This window comes from Myodes glareolus, chromosome 6 (assembly GCF_982192425.1).
Source record: "Myodes glareolus chromosome 6, mMyoGla1.1, whole genome shotgun sequence".
In the NCBI taxonomy this organism is placed as follows: domain Eukaryota; kingdom Metazoa; phylum Chordata; class Mammalia; order Rodentia; family Cricetidae; genus Myodes; species Myodes glareolus.
In genome coordinates, this window is record NC_142031.1 from 90,037,902 (window position 1) to 90,058,700 (window position 20,799).

Sequence of the window (20,799 nt, forward strand, 5' to 3'; positions counted from 1 at the left end):
AGCAGTTACAAATAAGGCCCCTGGCAATTGAGACCATTTTAAAACTATTTAACTTACCCTACTACTCTGTAAGATTCGGTTTCTAGTTCTTTGCTCTTTTAATGTCATCTATAGGAAGTTAGAAAACATCATACTTAATTAAACTGATAGTAGGGACTGGATAGGTTATTGCTCCTGCCCTCTCTACAAGGTAGATGAACCAACAGGTGATGCTCTGAGATCCTGGTAGCAAACAGGAACCTGGCTCAAATTCCTGTCCTTGCTTCTTCCCATCGCACATTCCTTTGCCAGTGATAAGCTTGAGACAGGACAAAAAATCAGTTGATTATATTTTACAATCAGCGATTTTTTTTTTGTTTGTTTCATTTTTGTTTTTCTACAGTCATTGCTTTAGGAAGCACTGAAGCTAGGAATACATTATAAAGTCCAAAGTCATCTATATGGGTAAAATATTTGGGAACTTTAAAGACTGAATTGTTGGTCTCTTTTGAAACTGAAAACAATGGTTTCAATCATTATTTATCTGAGACTCTAATACTTTTCTCTTTTCTTCTTAGATCCCAATTTTGTTCGGACATTTCTTACAACATACAGATCCTTTTGCAAACCTCAAGAACTACTGAGTCTTATAATAGAAAGGTCTGTCGAATTTAAATGTTTAAATTCTTTGATTTTGAAAGGACTAAAATACATGTTTCCCATAAATGTGTCAATAAGCTTAATTGTAAGCGAACTTTTAAGATAAAACTACTGGCTTTACAAAAACATGCCAACTTTGATCATTTAAATAAATTTCTCATTTTTTCCTTGACTCAATATTTAAAACTCCAGCTTTTCGGGGTTTAGGCCACACTGGGGATGGAACCATGGGCCTTTGATTCGATTTAAGCAGTATTTCCAGCCTGAATTAATCAAGTTAAAAGACTATGTAAATATGTATGATTTAGACTCTAGGCTGAACATATGCCTATAATCCAAGAATCTGGGAGGTAGAGGCAGTAGGATCAGGAGTTCAGGGTCATCTCTGACTACACCTAGTGAGTTTAAGGCTATCCTGAACTACATGAAATCATGTCTGTAAAGTAACGAGACACTAGAATTCAGATTTTAATTCTTCACAAGTTCTAAACAGATTTTCAAATATACTACATATTGAATAAAATGAATCTTGTCTGTGAGCAAATGCTTTTATCAAGGAAAACGTTTCTCATCTACCCAAAGAGCAATCAAGTTTCCAGCATTAGTTACTCTTAAAATTATTGCTACTGATTAATCTGCAGACTAAAAATGAACATTAGTCCCATTTGCTTAAGATTTTATGTGTGTTTTATTTTGCTTCTACTTAGCTTTAGCTCTGCTGGCAATATCAGTTTCTTTTAAAAAAATATTTGAGTTAGCTTTTACATTATAAAAGTCTTGTGAATTTTCACTGATCTGTGTATCTGTACTAATTTTTATAGTATTTTCTATAGTATTTATAGTGATTGTATAAATAAGTTTGTGAATCTGGATTTGATATAATATTTTCATTAATTTTTTTTCCTGTTTCATGTTAGATTTGAAATTCCAGAGCCTGAGCCAACAGAAGCTGATCGCATAGCCATAGAGAATGGAGATCAGCCCCTGAGTGCAGAGCTGAAAAGGTTTAGAAAGGAATATATTCAGCCTGTACAGTTGCGGTAAGTAGTGAAGGTGTGGCTACAGTAAAAACGACAGCGTCTCAAATGTGTGTTTCAAAGTGAAAATGTTTAAAACTGTTTGCAAGCAAGGCAAAAGGAAGCAAACTAGGTGGATTAATTAAGAATCTTATCTGTGTTATTACAAGCCTTACTAGATTGTTTACTTGGTAAGAGCTACTCATTTCATGTGTGCACTCAATGTGAGATCCCATGTAATCCAGTTGTGTTAATGCCACAGAGTGTTAAATGTGTGTCGGCATTGGGTGGAACATCACTTTTATGACTTTGAAAGAGATGCAGACCTTTTACGAAGAATGGAGGAATTTATTGGAACAGTGAGAGGTATGTTTTTCTTAATTTCCGATTTGTCTATTTGATAAAATTACCAATATGATTATTCTCAAATGATACCATTGTAGCTCATTTGAAAATGTTAAACTTTCTCATAAAGCATCATTTGGGGTAGGTGTGGTAGTGCACACATTTAATCTCAGCGCTCAGGAGGCAGAAGCAGGTGGATCTCTGTGATTTCCAGGACAGCCAGGGCTATTGGAGTGTGACCCTGTCTCAAAAAACAAAATAACAATAATAGAACCTAGTACTGAATCTTGTAAACGGGTCGATAGTCATCCTGCTGACTCAGCATCCTTTCATCTGGTTTCAGAACTGGTTCTCTTGGGTCTCAGTTCAAGTTAGATCACTTAATTGAACCATGTGCTGCCTACAGGTACATGTAGGAATTCACTGTAGCACATGATAAAGGTGCGTGGTTAGGTAAACAGAGCAGATTGGAGAGATAATAAATACCACGTATCATACTGACAGATTACCTTTTTTAGCATTAATCACTAGCCACATACATAATTTCAATTCTTTAGACTTTAGTTTACTCGTGAGAAACTAGGGTTAATTGTATCTCAGTTTCCTTTACTTTAAAAATGCTGTGACTTTAAAGGTACCCTAGACAAACCTGACTTTATTATCCAGTGTTCAGTCTCAGTGAAAATCAGAAAATAAAAGGTTAAATAGATTACTTTCCTGTACAGTACAAAAGACAGCCATATCAACCAGGAGAATATGATCAATCAGTCCTCATAACTGGGCTATAAAATACAGTATTAATTAGATATGTGAATCTACTTTCATCAATCTTTTAGTTTGTATGGAATATACGTTGGATGGAAGAATTATAAAAATAGTATTTTGAACTAAGGTTCAAAATGTTGGAGGTGAAAAATCAAATTACCTTTTTCATTCATTTAGGAAAGGTTTAGATACATGCCAAACTATTGACAATGATTACCTGTCAGAAAAGGATAAGAGCAAGTTGGGGGTGGGGAACTCTTTAGTGTTTACTTTGCTCATTTGAACTTTATAGCAATGATTTATTCATGTATCACTTGTGTTAACTTTAAACGTTTTTTAAAAATAAAGTATTAAAGAGTATTTAAATGTCTGTTAAAATGTATTTCAGGTAAAGCAATGAAAAAATGGGTCGAATCCATCACTAAGATAATCCAAAGGAAAAAAATTGCGAGAGACAATGGCCCAGGTCCTAACATTACATTTCAGAGCTCGCCTCCCACAGTTGAGTGGCACATAAGCAGACCCGGGCACATAGAGACTTTTGACTTGCTCACCTTACACCCAATAGAAATTGCTCGACAACTCACTTTACTTGAATCAGATCTATACCGGTATGTTGTTCAACATTCAAGCTGAGAAGTTATTTCAAAAGTTCATTTTTAAAATGCAATACATTTTCTGCCTGTTAGGGTTGTCTTGAGATGAAAATGTGAGAGTAGGTGATATCTAAGACATAACAGACAGTTCATAACAGACAGTTCTGGTCCTTTTGCTCCCTTGATCGCCCTTGATCTACCTAACTCTGTGCACGTTCTACAATTTCCCCTGCTTGGTGAGCTCAGTTCAGATCCTGGCAGTACCGATTGCTGGCTTTAGTTTCCTTGTGTAACTGATTTTCTGCTTGTTTCCTGCAAGGAAATTGAGGCCAAAGACTGTACTAACTTGTAGGACTGTGAGGTTTCCAGTGTATGCCCAAGGCCGAACACAACGCAGGGACATAGGAACTACTGCTGTAGTCACTATAGTACCACATATAGCTACTACTGTTTACAGTTCTGTCATGTCCAGTTACAGCCCTTTATAGTTTAATATTGTTCACTGGTGAAACCATCTGAAAAATATTATTCTGGTTTTAAATTCTACCTAAAATCTCAAAAATATTAACCATTAATTGAGAAAAGGAGCTCAATTTATAATTTTTTTCTACCTAAGTTTATCGTGGTCTCCAAATGTTAATTAGATTTTTTAAATTTAATTTTCAGAGAGTATTTTGCAGAATAGTTTTTCTTTTCTACCTACTTTAAAAGCAAAAACAAACACCATCAAAATAAACCAAAAATGAATTTTAGTACTTACTGTACCCTCATTGGTTACTTATTAGATACTATTTAAATACTGCCTTTTAAGTAAATAATATTTATAAATGCTAGGAAAGACATTACACAAAAGTATGCAGTAAATACAGAGAACCACCAGGATGATATATGTTGTAATCCAGCACTCGGGAGGCTGAGGCAGAGGACTGCCATGTATTCCAGGCCAGCTGGGCTAAATAGCAAGAAGCTAGGCAAGGCCACATACGAAGACGCTGTCTTTAAAAATAAAGAAATGAGCAAGCAATAAATGCATTATGCAAGAGTATCTACCAAAATATTTTAAATCTAAAAACATAAAAGGAAAAATTGTAAATATTTATCTTGTTTTCACCAATTTTCTGTTAGTGAAAGAGGAACACTTATAAAATAGTTTAGTTTCTCCTTATGTAAAATGTGATGTGGCACTTATGTTGGTGATTTTAGAGCTGTGCAGCCATCGGAACTAGTTGGAAGTGTGTGGACGAAAGAAGATAAAGAAATCAATTCTCCCAACCTCTTGAAAATGATACGGCACACTACTAACCTCACTCTGTGGTTTGAAAAGTAAGTGTTGTTGGCCTTTTTGTTTGCAGCCATGGCTATTTTGCTTCTGTATGTTACATGTCTGTTGTACTTTCATTCCCTTTCTTATGCACTGAGTAGTTTGCTGATGTGCATCTTAGTTTCTAACGGTCACCTGGAGCAGAGTGGGTTGCAGCTTCATTCCAGCAGGTTGATGCCCTCCTACCTGTGTCTCTAGCTCCTCTCCTTTCTGTAGTTTGGGTACACCTAGTTAATGGTGCGAACCCAGCAATGCATCCTTAGAATTATTACTTCCCCATCTGCTGTCACCATCTTAACCTTAAATGACTTTTTTCATCCTCTTTTTTGTTCTGCTGGTGGCAGGGTATTACATGCACTGTAGACCCAAAAGTACATTCATACACATTAAGTCAGTTGCTTTTTAAACCAGGTAAAATGGGGGAAAAAATGAAGGAAAAATTAGTCATTTAGTGTTTTATTATTATTATATAATTACCTTTACTGGTGTTCTTTATGTAGATTCAAATGACCATCTGGGCTCACTTGTTTTCAGCCTGAAGAGAACTTTTAGTGTTCTTGTATAACTAGCAACACAGGTGCAGGGTTTATTGTTGTTATTTAAATATTTTTTCTTTAGTTTTGAACAATAGCTGTATCTTCAGATTAGCTAATTTTTATTGTCCGGTCATATCTACTATTGAGCTCTCCTGGTTTTCATTTCCAAGATTCTAACTTGTTCTTTTAATAATTTTTACTGCTTTCATGATACTCTTTCTAGATACATGTTGTCATTATAACTTCCTTATCTTCACGGCTGTCCTTTTTAGTTCAATGAACATATTCTTTGATAGTAACTTTGAAATCTTTCTGTTAATTTGCCATCTGGTCACTCATAGGCAGTGTCTGTCCCCTGCTTTTAGTCCAGTGTTTAGGTAATACTTTCTATTTCTTTATATGCTTCATAATGGATATAACAACTTTCAGTACTGCCCTCTGACTTCTACAGCTTTCTCTTTGCTACTTAATGTGAAGTAAACTAAGCAGGTTAGGTCTGGGGGAGCCCATAGTCACTTTGGGAAGATGGGCTCTGGTATGGCTCACATCCAGTCCCTCCTAGAATGCACACCCCAAGCTGTTAAATGTTGAACTACTAATTTCCATGTTCACTCTTTTGTTGTGAAGAGTTTCCTGGTAGCACAAATTGCTATGCAGAATAAGCCAATGAAATGCTAGCTTCTTGGAAGATAAAGTTTCTAAGATCCTTAATCAACTGATACTTGTTCTAACCCCAGGAGGTTCCCTCTCCAACTACCTTCCTGGTTCTCTTGAGAAAATTAGATAATGCACATTTGAGGCTATATCTCTTCTTTGTTTCTCCAAATTTCTTCCCAGGTGCCTTTCAAGACAACTTCCACTGTTCCTGAACACACCTTTAGGTTTAAACTCTCCACTCTCTGTTGTAAGAATGGCAAGAGATTAGGAGCTGTCTGTGTGCCTGTGTTCTGGAGAGGAGAGGGTTAGGTACTGTGGCCTCTGGTTCTCTTAACCCGCCTCTTGTCATGGAACCACTACATTGGGAGCCAGACAAAACTATTTTCTCAGAGTTCTAATTACCCTACAGTTTCAGCTCATAAGTTGGCAAAAGGAGGGAGTCTTCAAAGCTGAACTATTATTAAATATATACTATAAAGTAAATAAATACTAAACTGCACTCAGATAATAAAATCCTGCTCCTCAGGATAGGAACCCATCCAGCTACCCACCCCCTTGTCCTGAAAATCCAAAGCAGTAATTAGGTGGTCTTAACTACAACATCTGGATCCGGATTCTTCAGAGGAAGGAAGGGGAAGAGGAACAATTTTAGTTGAATTAGCCCATTCTCTCTTCTTTACATATTATTTTATAGATTTTCCTAAACAGACAATATCTCATTTGTAGCCTGTTCTTAGGCCCATCTTAGGAGACTTGTGAGAACTGTGAGTTAGGATGGGTGGGTGTGGTTTGTTTTAATAGTTTAACTGGAATATTAGGATAGAACCAAGAAATGGATGCATTTTTTATAAATGGGGTCTGGAAACTTTAACTCTGTACATTGACTATTATGTATTTTGTGAAGATGTGATTCCCACAGATTGTACTGGGATTGTAAGAACAAGCAGCAGGCAGCATATGAAACACTGGAGGAAGGCCTGACGCAGTGAAGTCACATGAGAGTTTGTTTATGTTGTCAGAGACAATATGCCTCCAAGAGGAAAAAGTAGAATTTTCTCCCAAAATGGTGCTCCCTGGTTTCATTTTAAGTTGATATATTTTAATTTACAGAAGCTCTTTCTTACCATAGTAACTGTAATGTGTCTTACTGGGAAAGAGAACTGTAACTAATAATGTCCTTAGACCTTTTCAACGGCCTGTTTAAGGGAAAACCATTCCCTTCCTTTGTAGTGTGACAGATTCTTGTTTATCAACTTCAGTGCTTCTGAGCTCCAAGTTCGGTTGATGTGGGATGAAAAGCATTGCAGCTGATCATAACTTGTACTCAGTAATAGTTAAAGATAAAAGTCATACTTGTAGTACATGTTTTAAATTATTCATCTGATAAATTAACCGGAATATATTTGTATAGAATTTCTTCATATATAAACATGTTATGTTTAATTTGATAATAAGCTGTTATTTTGATGGTTTCAAGTATAGTGATTTTATTCTTGGTATTATGTTAGCCTCATCAAGAAACAGTATAATCTGTGGCTTTACGTTTTAGAAATTTAATGATATTATTTAGTTTTACACTTAATTTTTCTTAGATTACAAACTATTAATATCACTAGAAACTAGATTTATTTTTTTTTCTTTACTGACAATTAATAAGTAAGTTCTCTCAAACAAAGACAGAGTAAATGTTGACTAAACAATCTTTTATGAGTGTGTGGTTTGTTTGAGACCAGGCAATCCTGGAACTCACTGTGTGCTACAGGCTGATGTGCTGGCACTCCTGCCTTAGCCTTCCAAGTGCTAGGGTTTGCAGTTGCTGATCAACCGTACTTAACAGTATTTGATGGGAAAATAATGATATCACATATTTTATATCATTCTGTATAATAAACTAATATATAGATTCTCAGTATGTGAAAAATGAAGTATTTTTTCTTTAATTGTTTCTAAGTAGTTTGTTTTGTTTGCTTCTTATTCTGGGGAACTGAATCCAGAGTCTAATGCATGGTATATACCATACCATTGTGGTACCTCTCTTGACATTATTTTTTTTTTATTTTAGTAAAATATTTCAACTGACTCTGCAATATACCAATATTTAAGAGCTATTTCTACAAACAGTGCCAATTATTTCTATATATCAGAAAACAAAATTAAGCTGGATATGATGATGTACACTTGACTGAGGCAGAAATATTACCATACCAGTTCCAGGCCATCTTGAACTACATAAAAAAAACTTTGTTCAGGCAAACACAGAAATGAATCACTGAAATATGACTGTGTATACATTCACACAGAGGAAGCAACAGTTCTAAAATAAACATGCCTAGAGCACACCTAACTGACAACCATTCAGTAGGATCTTAGCTTATTCTAATACTGATGATAGAGGATGTGCTAAATATATTGGGGATGGGTGTCCGACTGTAGTAGTTTAGATGTCAGAAAGGGTACATGCTCCAGCAGTACACGCCTGCCTTTCTCTGCATTCTCCGTCAGCCCAGTGCACCGCTGTAAATGTCTTTTCTGTGGTCACAGACACACTCTCTAGATTACTGTTTTCATTAAAACTTTTTGAATCATAGCTTTTTGAGAAAATTCAAATTTTTAACTCTTTTCAATTCCTAGATGCATTGTAGAAACAGAGAACTTAGAAGAGAGAGTAGCTGTGGTGAGCCGGATAATTGAGATTCTACAAGTCTTTCAAGAACTGAACAACTTCAACGGTGTTCTTGAAGTTGTCAGTGCTATGAACTCATCCCCTGTTTACAGACTAGACCATACATTTGAGGTAGGTTTGTGCATGTGTTTTCAAATGATCTTCCACTGCTTGTTGTAACAAGAATTTGCATGGCACGGCCATTATACCCTCAGCAGCTATGATTATTAGCATAAGACTGTACCAAACTGGGCCATCAGCATGACGTAGAAGCTGGGGAGTGGAGTATACGGCCCCATCTCTTCCACAGGATATAACTGTAGTTAGTGGTTGCTGAGAGAGCAAGAAATTCTTTTTCAGTGGTAAGGACATGTGTTCCATAAGTAACCTTTCACCCGTGTTCCTGTAAAGCTACCCTAATTAACTCAGTGGATCACTGGGGGGTGAGGGCTGACAGCAGAAGGGAAGACGGGTTGGGAAAGAAGGGTTCCATGTGGGGGAACTATCCAGAAAGGGATCTGGGGTGAATGCAATCAAAGTGCATTGCAGACATGTATGAAAATATCATAATTAAGTCTGCCATTGTATATAATTAATATAATAAAATGAAAAATCAGAATTTTAACAATTACGGTACTTAATATTTAAATGTGTCATTTTTTTTAATAATAGATTTAAAATGGACTTACCTAAATTTCATAATGAATGGTTTCTCTTTTTAAATTAAGTGTACTTATTCATTCATAGGTTCCAACTTGTTAGAAACAAAACATTCATCATTTTATTTTCTTAATTTTGTGTGTGTGCACACTCATCTACCATAGGCACATGTGAGGTCAAAATGATTTTGTGGAGTAGATTCCCTCCTACCATCTCAATGGCATTCTGGGGTCAAAATCAGATCACCAGACTTGTACACCAAGTGTCTGTCTGCAGACCTACATTCAACAGTTTGTCAAACTCAATTAACATTCACATGAATTATATGAGGGGTGGCAAGATACGTTATATCATGCACATTTCTAAGTTTGTATTAAAGTGTAATAAAAAAAAGACTTTAAAAGAAGAAAGAAAAAAGAAAAACAGCATTAACCAGGTGTGGTCACTCATGCCTTTAATTCCACTTGGAAAGGAGAGGTAAGTGGATCTCCATGAGTTTGAGGCCAGCATAACCTACATAGTGAGTTCCAACCTGGCCAAGAATACACAGCGAGAGCTTGTCTCCAAATATAAATTAGAAATTAAAAAGCATTACTAGCATTCTTCGAGTCAAACTTATATGAATGGGTCGTAATGGTTAGATGGGTATTGTTTTGGCAAGATTTGCAATCCCTTGTACAACTGAGGCTTCCTAATTTTTTTTTTATTATAGCAAATACCAAGTAGACAAAAGAAAATTTTAGAAGAAGCTCATGAGTTGAGTGAAGATCACTATAAGAAATATTTGGCAAAACTCAGGTCTATTAATCCACCATGTGTGCCTTTCTTTGGTAAGTATTTCTTCGTAATTTTTATTGTGATTCTGGATAAAACAAGACATTTTATTAAATGAGTATAGAAAGTAGAACATGAATCCCTTCAGAATTTTTATGTTAGGACTTTTAAAATATCAGATCTAGTATAGGCTGAGCATTCTAATATAAAAATCTACAATGTTCAAAAAAATTAAAATTTCTTGAGGTGATACCAAAAGTGGGAAATCCCATATCTAACCTTGTTTCAGGAGTCACCACAGACACTGTAAGGTAACAGGTTTGGTAGCACACAATGAATGTGAGTCCACCCTGCACTACACAGCGAGACCCTATCTAAAAACTGTTACATCCAACATTTAGGCCATAGATGTAAGGAGTGTATGGTCTATAAATGAATTTTCTCTTTAGCCCTGGAACCACACCCAGGATATCCATAAACTCCACATGCAGAGCAAGTCCAAAGCCTCTGACTCTCATTTCAGATGAGGACTCAGCTTGTACATGCTTCACTGTTTAGCCTCATCTCTGACAGCCAGCAGGTGTTATGTCACTCATGCATTTGTATTCTTGGAATCTTTTCATTATTTTTTATAACTGTTACAATCCTCCTGTCTCTGCATTCCTGGTGGTTGGGATAATAGATGTGCACCACCATGACTTGCCTTGTAGTGTAATTTTGATAAAGTAGAAGTGTGACCATATATCCATATTTTTATTTAATCACTTAATAAAACACATATCTAAAAAATTCACTGTATAGGCCTTTGAAATAGTAACTTCAGCACATTGGGACTTTAATTTTACCAGCCCCTTATCTCCCTCCTTTGCACAGGAGGATGAATGACCTTCTTCCTTTCAAGACTAAGTCTCCCATCTGAATCTTTTGCTTCTCTTGGGTAGAGACTCAAGACTGGTACTTCAGTCTGTTGCCTGCTTGTAGGTTCCATTTTCTTCCAGTTACTTATTCCCTACATTATATACTTTCAATATTTTTTTCATGTTGCCCCCCCAACACACATACCTTTTCACCCCGCTTCAGTGTTAGGAACATAGAGCTTATACACGGGCAAATGCTCTTTCTGCCAGGGCTATATCCCAGCCCTTGAACCAGCCTCTCCCCTGCCCATGTGCATGCTCTGGTTTGTAGAAACTGATCTCTCTTTTGTTTGACTTTCACTGTTTGGCAAATTTTTTCATAGCTATATCTATGATTTTTCCTATATACTTTTAAGTTGTAGTGCATATTTTATTGTTGCAGCTTTATAATTAAGTATTTTATATTTGCTTGTTTTTTCTTGATTGTTTTTTGTTTGGCTTTTGGTTTTTTGAGACAGAGTTTCTCTGTGTAGTCTTGGCTGTACGGTAGACCAGGTTGGTATCAAGCGTAGAGAGATCTGCCTGCCTCTGCCTCCTGACTGCTAGGATTAAAGGTGTTCACCAATACGCCTGGTCTGCTTGTGGTTTTGTTTGTTGTGGTTTTTTTTTGATGTGTAGATTGTATGTAACTGCGTGTCATATGTTACTTTTTTCCATATTCATCCAAAGCATATTTTATACTTTAAATAATCTTACATAATCATTTCTAGTGACTGCATGCTATCCATAAAGTTAATATGACTATTTTGTCATTACACTGTGGTTCAATGTATTATTTCCAGTATGTCAACAGATGGGGAAAACAGAACACAGTGACATAATAACAAAGAAGGGTAAGCTTAACTTTTGACCAGTACCTTTTCCTGCCTTCCTAGCAGTAAAAGGCGACTGAGGGCTCTATGTCCCCTGGCAATTTGTTCATACTTTGATGCACATACCTCTGCAATATAATGTTCTGCTTATAGCATAGTAGCTTAGTTTTTAGCTCTTTCCAAGGAGCAAAGTTTTGGTCTTGTCTATTCTTAGCACCTAACCATGGGCCTGACATATGGATGCATTCAGCAAATGTTTTTTGAGTGAATGAAAGAACCATATTATTTCAGAAAATCTGGCCGCTTAGCCCACTATTTGATAGACATAAGTCATGTTTAGATCTTCAAATGCATGCACACATACACAAAAATGTTTCTTTCTTAAAGAATCAAACGTTAATGGGACTGGAGAGACTGTTTAACAGTTAAGTGCACTGCCTGTTCTTCCAGAGGACCCAGGTTCAATTCCTAGTACGCACATGGTGAGGTCCAGCTGTCCATAACTCCCTCTTCTGGCCCAATAGGTGCTAGGCATGCACTTGGTGCACAGACATACATGCAGGCAAAATACACATACAATAAAATAAAAAGAATTAAGCTTGCTAGTATATAATATTGAGGTTTCTATCATCTGTACACATACAAATGTTCCTTATTATTAAAAAGTTGCATATACTTAAATTTTATATAGATGCAGCTTTTGATCAACAAAGTTTGGACAGTAGTACTACCATAACTATATTCTTTTGGCTAGTCATTAATCAGGCATAAAATATTTTTTCAAATTTTATCTGAGATTTTCCAAAGTACTACTTAAATTTTTATAGCTTCATCCAAGTGTTTTGTTTGTTTGTAACACCTGTGAACATCCTGTTTTCCCATACAGTCAGTCTCTGTAGCACTTCTTCAGTCACCTCAGCACAGAATTGGTCTTCCTGCTGTGCCCTGCCCTTGTCTAAACCAATAGTTCTTTTAAAACTGCATTTGGGGAGTGTGTGTGTGTGTGTGTGTGTGTGTGTGTGTATACGTACGTACGTACGTACGTACAACATGTGTGTGGGGAGACACTCCCAGCAACCAAGAGAGGGTGTCAGATTCTCAGAGACTGTAGTTAAAGGTGGTCGGGAGTCAGCTGACATGGCTGGGAACCAGATGAGTCCTGTCATAGAAAAGCAAGACCATTTACCCACTGAGCTATCTCTCTGGTCTCAGTTGCTAAGTTCTTTAAGGGTCTACATCTTAAATTGTTGTGCCCTTTACTATCTCCAACCACACAAAGTATTACAGCCTACAAATTGCTCTTGTTTGGCATTCAGTGCAGCCGGCAAGCCTATAATGCAAAGATGTTTCTACTCATCTCCTAGATAGGAGTTAACCTTTTTCTTTTTTCAAGACAGAGACTCATTGTGTAATCTAAGATGACCTAATATCCTTGTACCACCATACCCAGAGTGAAATTTAAACTTAACAAAAGACATTTCACAATTCTGAGTGCCAGATGTTACTATCTATAAACACTTCAATTTGAGACTAATTTGAAGAACTGATTTTGGCTGCCATTGAATCATATTCAATCATATTCAGCCTTAAGGGCATGTTTGTTACAAAGCATAAGAACCTATGCTACAGTATATAATAACTGTTTTATGAACATACCTTGAATAGTGGCCCTGGTGCTGACAAACAAACAAGTAAATCATGTGTGCAACCGAACAGGCACTAATGTCAGTCTTACCTTATTCTTGCTGACTTTTAATGACTGGCTTGAGTCATTTCATCTTTTAAAGAATGTGACCCAAAAATCTTGCAGTATTTAGGACTGGTAATCTGGCAGTGGTTCCTGATGCTACTCCTGACAACCTGAGTTCAATCCCCGGGACTCTCATGGAAGTGAACCAGCTCCACACACTTGTGCCATGGCATGCTTGTGCATATGCATGTACACACACACACTTTAAAAATAAAAGAAAAATATGACATGATTTAGAAGTATTCCTTTACTGCTAAGCATTAGAACTACTGACCTTGTCTGTCTAACATCCTTCCAGCCTTCTTTCACACCACACAATAAATACACCCTTTGGCTCTAACCACACCAGACACCTACCAGCTCTGAGGACGCCGTCGTGTTTTATCACACTAGTGTCACACCGCTCATCTCCCTCTTAATTCTACCCATTATACTCTTAACTCAATTTTGAGAGTGAATTTAATGATCCTTTTTCTAATCCCAACAACTTCAGACAGGATAAGGTACTTCATCTGCACTCTCATGGCATCTGAAACATTCCTGCTAGCATTGCATTTCCTAATACAGCACCTGCAAAACTGTACCATAGTGCCCCATCTTCAGAGCTCTGGATTCTCTGAGATTAGCCCACCCACCCCCCCACACACTGTATTTTTATCTGCAGTACCTAATGTAATAATTAACATACGACAGAAAGGCAGTGCATTCATATTTAGTGAATGAACCACACATTGTGTCCCACCCCTTCCTGAGAGCAGCAGTATGTAATCTGGGAGGGAAGTTATTCAGATACCAACATCAGCAGCTTCAACTGTTCCTAATGGACATTTCTTTTCTGTCAGGACTATTCTAAATTTTAAAGATGAAGAACTGAGGCAGAGAGACTAAGGAATCTATGTGAGCTAGCACAGGTAGAAAGCAGCATAGCTGGCTCTAGAACTTCTGTGCCAGGAAGAAAAGGCACTAAAATGCCCTGCCACCAAAGGGCTGGGTAAGAGCTGAAGGGGGACTACGGTGTGGCTCAATTGGGTTCAATCCCCTGAACTACATAAGCCAGGTGAAGTGATGTGTGCCTGGAATCCCAGTGCTCAGGAGTTGAAGCCAGAAGGGTAAGTTCAGTCATCCAGTTTAGTCATACCCAGCTGCATAACAAGTTTGAGGCAAGGCACATCACCAGGTGTACTAAATCTAAAATATGCACAAATTATATGTCACCCTGCACTTGACAGACTTGATGTCTTTATGTTTCCACAAGTAAGCCTGTTCAAACATGATCATCTCCAAATAGAGAGACTAAGAATTGAATAGGCAGAAAATATAGCCTTCTGAGTTGAAGGATCCCCCCTTTGGCAATAATATACATCATCAGTAACAACATTATTAAGTTTCTTTAAAAAAAAAAGTAGTCTTTTACAAATCATGTAGTGGTGGTTTGAGGAGTGTGGAAGAGTGGTTATTCTTTCTTTAAAAATATCTACTTCTGAAACTTAATCTCCTTTTCTTTCAATGTTTACAAAGTTTAGGTCTTTTACAGAAGAATTTCATACAGAAATATTTCTGTTGCTATTCACCAAGCTTGTTGTTTTTCATATAAATCTGGGTCTTTGTTCTTTGGTTATTACGACTGTCTGCATAAATCCCTACAGTTAATGAGAGAAAAAACAAAACAAAAACTTTTTCCTTCTTTACCCGTGAAGTAATTTCATGGTCTCTTGTAGGAATTTATCTCACTAATATCTTGAAAACAGAAGAAGGCAACCCTGAAGTCCTGAAAAGACATGGGAAAGAGCTCATCAACTTCAGCAAGAGGAGGAAAGTGGCAGAGATAACAGGGGAGATCCAGCAGTACCAAAACCAGCCTTACTGTTTACGGGTTGAGTCAGATATCAAAGTAAGTCGAATCATGTGAGGATATGTTTCTCTGAGCAATTTTACACAATGCCTCAGACAGGCCAAGTATATTTTGTAGAGGAAAAAGGAAAAATGAAATTTATAGTCAATAATTCAAATTTTCTTATTGGATATATCCTGTTATTTTTATAAATTTGAAATTTAATTATGAATATTTAATACTAATAATTATTTTTTGCATTTATTTTAGAGATTCTTTGAAAACTTGAATCCAATGGGAAATAGCATGGAAAAAGAATTCACAGACTATCTTTTCAACAAATCCCTAGAAATAGAACCACGGAACTCTAAGCCTCTCCCGAGATTTGTAAGCACTAACATATTCACGGTTTTACACCTTTGGTACAGTTGTCATCTCCATCTGGGGTCTCCTCAATACCACTGTAGGTCCATAGCATGTGTCATGTAGGTTAGTGTTCTGTGAAAGCATTTAGGGATGGGATGGATGTGATGGTTAAAAGTAATTAATATGTATAGTCAGGAATATCTTACTCGTTTCCAAATAAATGAACACTAATACTAATTTCAATAAATTCTCATGATATGATGATAGATGTGAATAAATCTATAGTTTGCTCCTTTTAGGTTTTTGTTGTTTTTGTTTTTTCCCTGGTTTTTCGAGACAGGGTTTCTCTGTGTAGCTTTGGTGCCTGTCCTGGAACTGGCTCTGTATGCCTGGTTGGCTGCCTCTGCCTCCTGAGTGCTGGGGCATGCGCCACCATCCGGCACTAGTTTTAGTTTTAACAAAAGTTAAACTTTATTTCAAAGGCATGGAATTTTAAAGGTTTATACTAATTCACTTACAGTAAGTATATTTACTTGGGATTTTTAAAGTAATGAAATGATCTATGAGTTAGCAAATTTTGCATAAAGATACTTTTAATAGTTCTTTTGTTTTGTAGTAATTTCCAGTGCCTGTCTAGCTTATGCTCATTATTACTCCTCACTGCTCTGAGTATGCGCACTCACTCATAGAGTCAAAACGTAAATATAAATCATTTCTAAGTGGTCACAATAAACTATGTTTGTGACTCCCATCAGATTTTTGAAACTTTAAAACAGCTTTTAAACATAAACCTAATACATATGTTGACTCCAGTGAGACACTCTGACATCACTGTGAGCAACCGTTCTGTAGAGTTAAAATATTCTCAGAGATAAAGAAAATGCAGACATCTCACTCCATCTGTAAGCAGACCAGGTCCTATGGGCTAATGGCACCACTGTATTACAACCGGGAACCACAGTTCATGATGACTATGGCGTTTCCAACAAGGTTTAATTACCCTAAATAGTATGTTTTAAAAAACGGAATTTGCTGAGGGGTGGGAGGGTGGGTGCTGGTGGCATGCAACTTTAATCCTAGTACTTTGAAGGCCGAGGCCAGCCTGGTCTACAAAGTGAGTTCCAGGACAGCCAGGACTGTCACACAGAGAAACCTTGTCTCAAAAAACCAAACAACAACATGAAGCCAGGGAATTATATAATGTACTTTCAAAAAAATTTCTATCCACCAAGATGCTACATTAAGGAACATTCTGGTGTTTATATTAAGCCTTAGTTGACCACGTCACTTTCTAAGGTTTACACAGCCAGCCCTTCAGCAGAGAAGTGACGGCGCTGCCACTTGGGGTACTCTGAGCTGAGTCGTGAGAATAGAGAAAAACCTTCCTTTTTGCCATGATGTTTTAAGTATTGTAGTTTGTTTTTGTTTTTGATGTCTATAGCCAAAAAAAATACAGCTATCCCCTAAAATCCCCTGGTGTTCGTCCATCAAATCCAAGACCAGGAACCATGCGACATCCCACACCTCTGCAGCAGGAGCCAAGAAAAATTAGTTACAGTCGGATCCCTGAAAGTGAGGCTGAAAGTACAGCTTCTGCTCCAAATTCTCCAAGAACGCCACTCACACCTCCTCCTGCCTCTGCTGCTTCCAGTACCACAGATGTCTGCAGTGTGTTTGATTCTGACCATTCAGCAAGCCCTTTTCACTCAAGTAGGTGATAAAACTTTTAAGTAATTCAGAGCGGGTGAAAAATAATCTCTGTGATTGTGTGTATGTTCATATTATTTCCTGTGTAACCCAGAGAAACCATCTAAAAACTCTTTGCAGATATATTAATTACTTTGAGATTTGGCCCAGAATCCTGTGTAATTCCTAGTATACACGCATCTGTAGTCAGCTAGCAGTGGATCTTGTCTTTATACCACATAAGATGTGTTTGTGAGACTTTACTTGGCTTTATTTAGCAACTGAGGACCAGGAAGTTACATTACACACATAGGACTGTGAAGTTACATTACACACATAGGACTGTGAAGTTACATTACACACATAGGAAGCTGCCAGATAAGGTCAGACAGACACTGATTCAAAAACATATTTTATCCAACTCGACGTTCCTCTTTTTTTAAAGATTTATTTATTTAATCTATATTAGTGCTCTTCTGGCATAAAGTCACACATGCAGATAGAGGGCATCAGATCCCTCTATAGATAGATGGTCATGAGCTACATTGTGGTGGCTGGGAATTGAACTCGGGACCTCTGGAAGAGTAACCAGAGCTCAACCATTGAGCCATCTCTCTAACCCCACCTTTCATTTGTTTTTATATAATATGCAATAATGCAATTCATTTGGGAGATTTTTCCAGCTTTTGGTCAGGAGGAGAGTAATGTACACCTAGGTTCAGTTCCCAGCACCCACATGACAGCTCACATCTATCTGTAACTTCAATTTCTGGGGATCCTTCACCCTCATCCAGACATATATGCAAGCAAAATACCTGTGAACATTAATAATAATAGTAATAATAAAATAAACTACAGAATTTTTAAAAAGTGAAGGGAAATGTAATTTTTTTTTATAATCAGGTCAATGCAACACTGTAAGAATCATTACTACTTGGATTATTTTCTGTTCCATACGTCAGTGCTGAAGTAGTGTAGCCATGATGGTTTAGAACTAGCCTCAGGACTCTAACTCGATTTTCCTATATTTTAATGTAATGATTCTCAACTCTCTGACAAACCTCTATCTCCAAAATAATTATTTACATTATGATTCGTAACAGCAAAATTACAGTTATGAAGTAGCAAAGAAAATAATTTTATGGTTGGGATCACCGCAGCATGAGAAACTGTATTAAAGGGTCACAGCAGCATTAGAAGGATGAGAACCACTGTTTTCATGTTTGGGTTTTTTTTTTTAATGTTTCCTTTTAAGAATAATTTAGGACTTAAATTAATTATTAATAACTCATAAATAAATTAAGTCCTTAATTTTTCTTAAAAGAATATTTTTGAAATATTCCAAATTTACCAAGGAATGTCCTAAATTAAAAAGTATGTAAAAACCAAATATATACTGAACTTTAAAGTGTTTGTGAATACAGAAGCTTGTTTTAATATTCAAAACCCTGAATATTTTATAATGACAATATATGTTCCAAAAACATATTTTCAAAGGTATAGCTGTAAGACTTCCTCAAAGGTATAAGATAATATTTGCCTGAATCTCCCTTTATCTCTATTAAATGATTTGCGTCTTCACCCCTTGAATTGGGTCTTATAGTTTACAGTGCCTTCCAGAGGGGCAGGTGAGATTAAGATGCTTGCCACCAAGCATGGCAACCTAAATCCAAACCCTGCAGTCCTTCTAGTGAAGAAGAAAACTGACGTGAGAACACACACTGTGGCACATGTACACACACAAATACAGTATCATACTGTTTTCTAATTAATGTTTTTCATTTATATTATGACATTAAGTAAGAAAAACTTCAAAGTTCCCAATATGATAGTGACTCCATTTTTTCTCTCAAAAGTATTTATGAGCTGTTACTAAAACTGTTTATGATGTGTTTTAAAACTAACATGGCAAGAACATACATTTTTATAGATGAGTTGAGAATATTAGTGGGAGAAAACAACTTTTTCCTGTTTCCTTTTTACAGGCGGCGATACCGTCTTTACCCAGGTTACACTGCCCCATGGCCCAAGTCAGTATATCTGGTTTAACACTTAACTCCTGCTTTGGCTTTACAAACCAGGCTAAGGGTCACCTTCCCTGCTGACCTTTCTTTCCTGCCCCATCCTAGAAGTGAGCCTTCACTGCTGCTGTCTTTTCACCATAAAGAATTGGCTTAAAATTACAGACTTTTCATGCTTTTTACAAAACCTTTTAAAAAGAACCTATTAAAGGAACAGCTTCCACATTTAACTATTTCTCATTTCCAACTGTACAATTCTAAATATACTTCCTTCTCAAACTTTATAAAAGAAGCAAAAGCATGCATGCGCAGTGGGGAAGCTGGCAGCTACATGCAATGTTCAGATTAAAAAGTCTACTTAGCCTACTGACAACTTAGTGTTGGCAAATAATTGCATTTAACTTCATAAGGACTATGATTATATAATTACATATATATATATATACACATAACTAGTTGCAAGCCTTAAATATTTACAGAAATCAAGTGCTGTTTCAGTTAATTGCTTTCAGTTTTAAAGTAAGCAATTCACTATAAATTCTATTTTTAGTTGTTTTAAACTAACAAATCAATAACTTTTTTCTTTGTACAAATGATTTCAAAATACATACAATAAAATTCCAGTTATAGCTTAAAAAAATGTGTATATTTTCTTAAAAAAATAAGGTGACCAAAATGTTGGTCACGGTCTGGGGAGATGCTCAGTGGGCAGTGTCTGCTATGCTAGCATGGAGACCTGACTTTGAATCCCCAAAATCCACATAGAAGCTTAGCATGGTGACACATGCCAAAAATCCTAGTGTTGGAAAGTTGGGGTGAGTTAGAGGCAAACCAATCCCAGGGGCTCACTCACTGGCCAACCCACCTAGCCAGTCAATGAGCTCCAGGTTCAGTGAGAGACTCTGTCTCAAAACAATAAATAGGACAGCAATAGAAGAAGACACCCAGCATTGACTTCTGGCCTGCAGCATGCACACCCCAGCAATACACACAGCACACACAATGTTGGCCATCTGAGTATAAGTACACAAACACTCTTTACATTCTGTGTTGTTATAATAGTTAGCAAGAGGGAACAGAATGCTTAAAGGAATAAAGAGCCTGCCAAGTACAGTTTTGAATGTTAAGATATTTTCATATCTTTTTATACTGTTTATAAACTAACAATAGATAAGTGTTGTCTTTCAAAGCATCAATTATTAACTAAATGCCCATTAGATGGGTTCTAGTTTTATTTACCTCTTGTGCCATTTCACCAACTTACTCTTAAATCAGGTTTACTGGATTTTAGCACAGTTCCTATTTTCATTATCGCACACTCCCTACACTCTGGCATTTTGAATTTAGATTTAGATGTGATGATTCTAATGATGTTTCCATGCTAATGAAAGTCTGGACCCAAGCAAAATGTGACTAGACCTCAGGGTACCAGATTCTCTAAGAAA

The 20,799-nt window shown here is 36.7% G+C and overlaps 2 protein-coding genes across 6 annotated transcripts in view; one reads left to right on the forward strand and one right to left on the reverse strand.

Annotated features, from left to right (window-relative positions):
• Sos1 (SOS Ras/Rac guanine nucleotide exchange factor 1) overlaps nucleotides 1–20,799 on the forward strand; it is an 85,042-nt gene that overhangs the window by 58,059 nt on the left and 6,184 nt on the right. For 3 of the 4 annotated variants that reach the window (XM_087907320.1, XM_087907321.1, XM_087907323.1), the window contains 11 exons: nucleotides 558–639; nucleotides 1,557–1,679; nucleotides 1,918–2,021; nucleotides 3,154–3,376; nucleotides 4,565–4,684; nucleotides 8,507–8,669; nucleotides 9,910–10,027; nucleotides 15,169–15,341; nucleotides 15,552–15,668; nucleotides 17,063–17,357; nucleotides 19,319–19,363. In XM_087907320.1, coding sequence (XP_087763446.1) covers nucleotides 558–639; nucleotides 1,557–1,679; nucleotides 1,918–2,021; nucleotides 3,154–3,376; nucleotides 4,565–4,684; nucleotides 8,507–8,669; nucleotides 9,910–10,027; nucleotides 15,169–15,341; nucleotides 15,552–15,668; nucleotides 17,063–17,357; nucleotides 19,319–19,363 — 1,563 coding nt within the window. The remainder of the gene's footprint in view (nucleotides 1–557; nucleotides 640–1,556; nucleotides 1,680–1,917; nucleotides 2,022–3,153; nucleotides 3,377–4,564; nucleotides 4,685–8,506; nucleotides 8,670–9,909; nucleotides 10,028–15,168; nucleotides 15,342–15,551; nucleotides 15,669–17,062; nucleotides 17,358–19,318; nucleotides 19,364–20,799) is intronic. The other variant, XM_087907322.1, reaches the window with a different exon arrangement.
• The window catches only part of Arhgef33 (Rho guanine nucleotide exchange factor 33), a 123,042-nt gene that overhangs the window by 9,212 nt on the left and 93,031 nt on the right, over nucleotides 1–20,799 (reverse strand). The gene's annotated exons all lie outside the window — the stretch shown is intronic.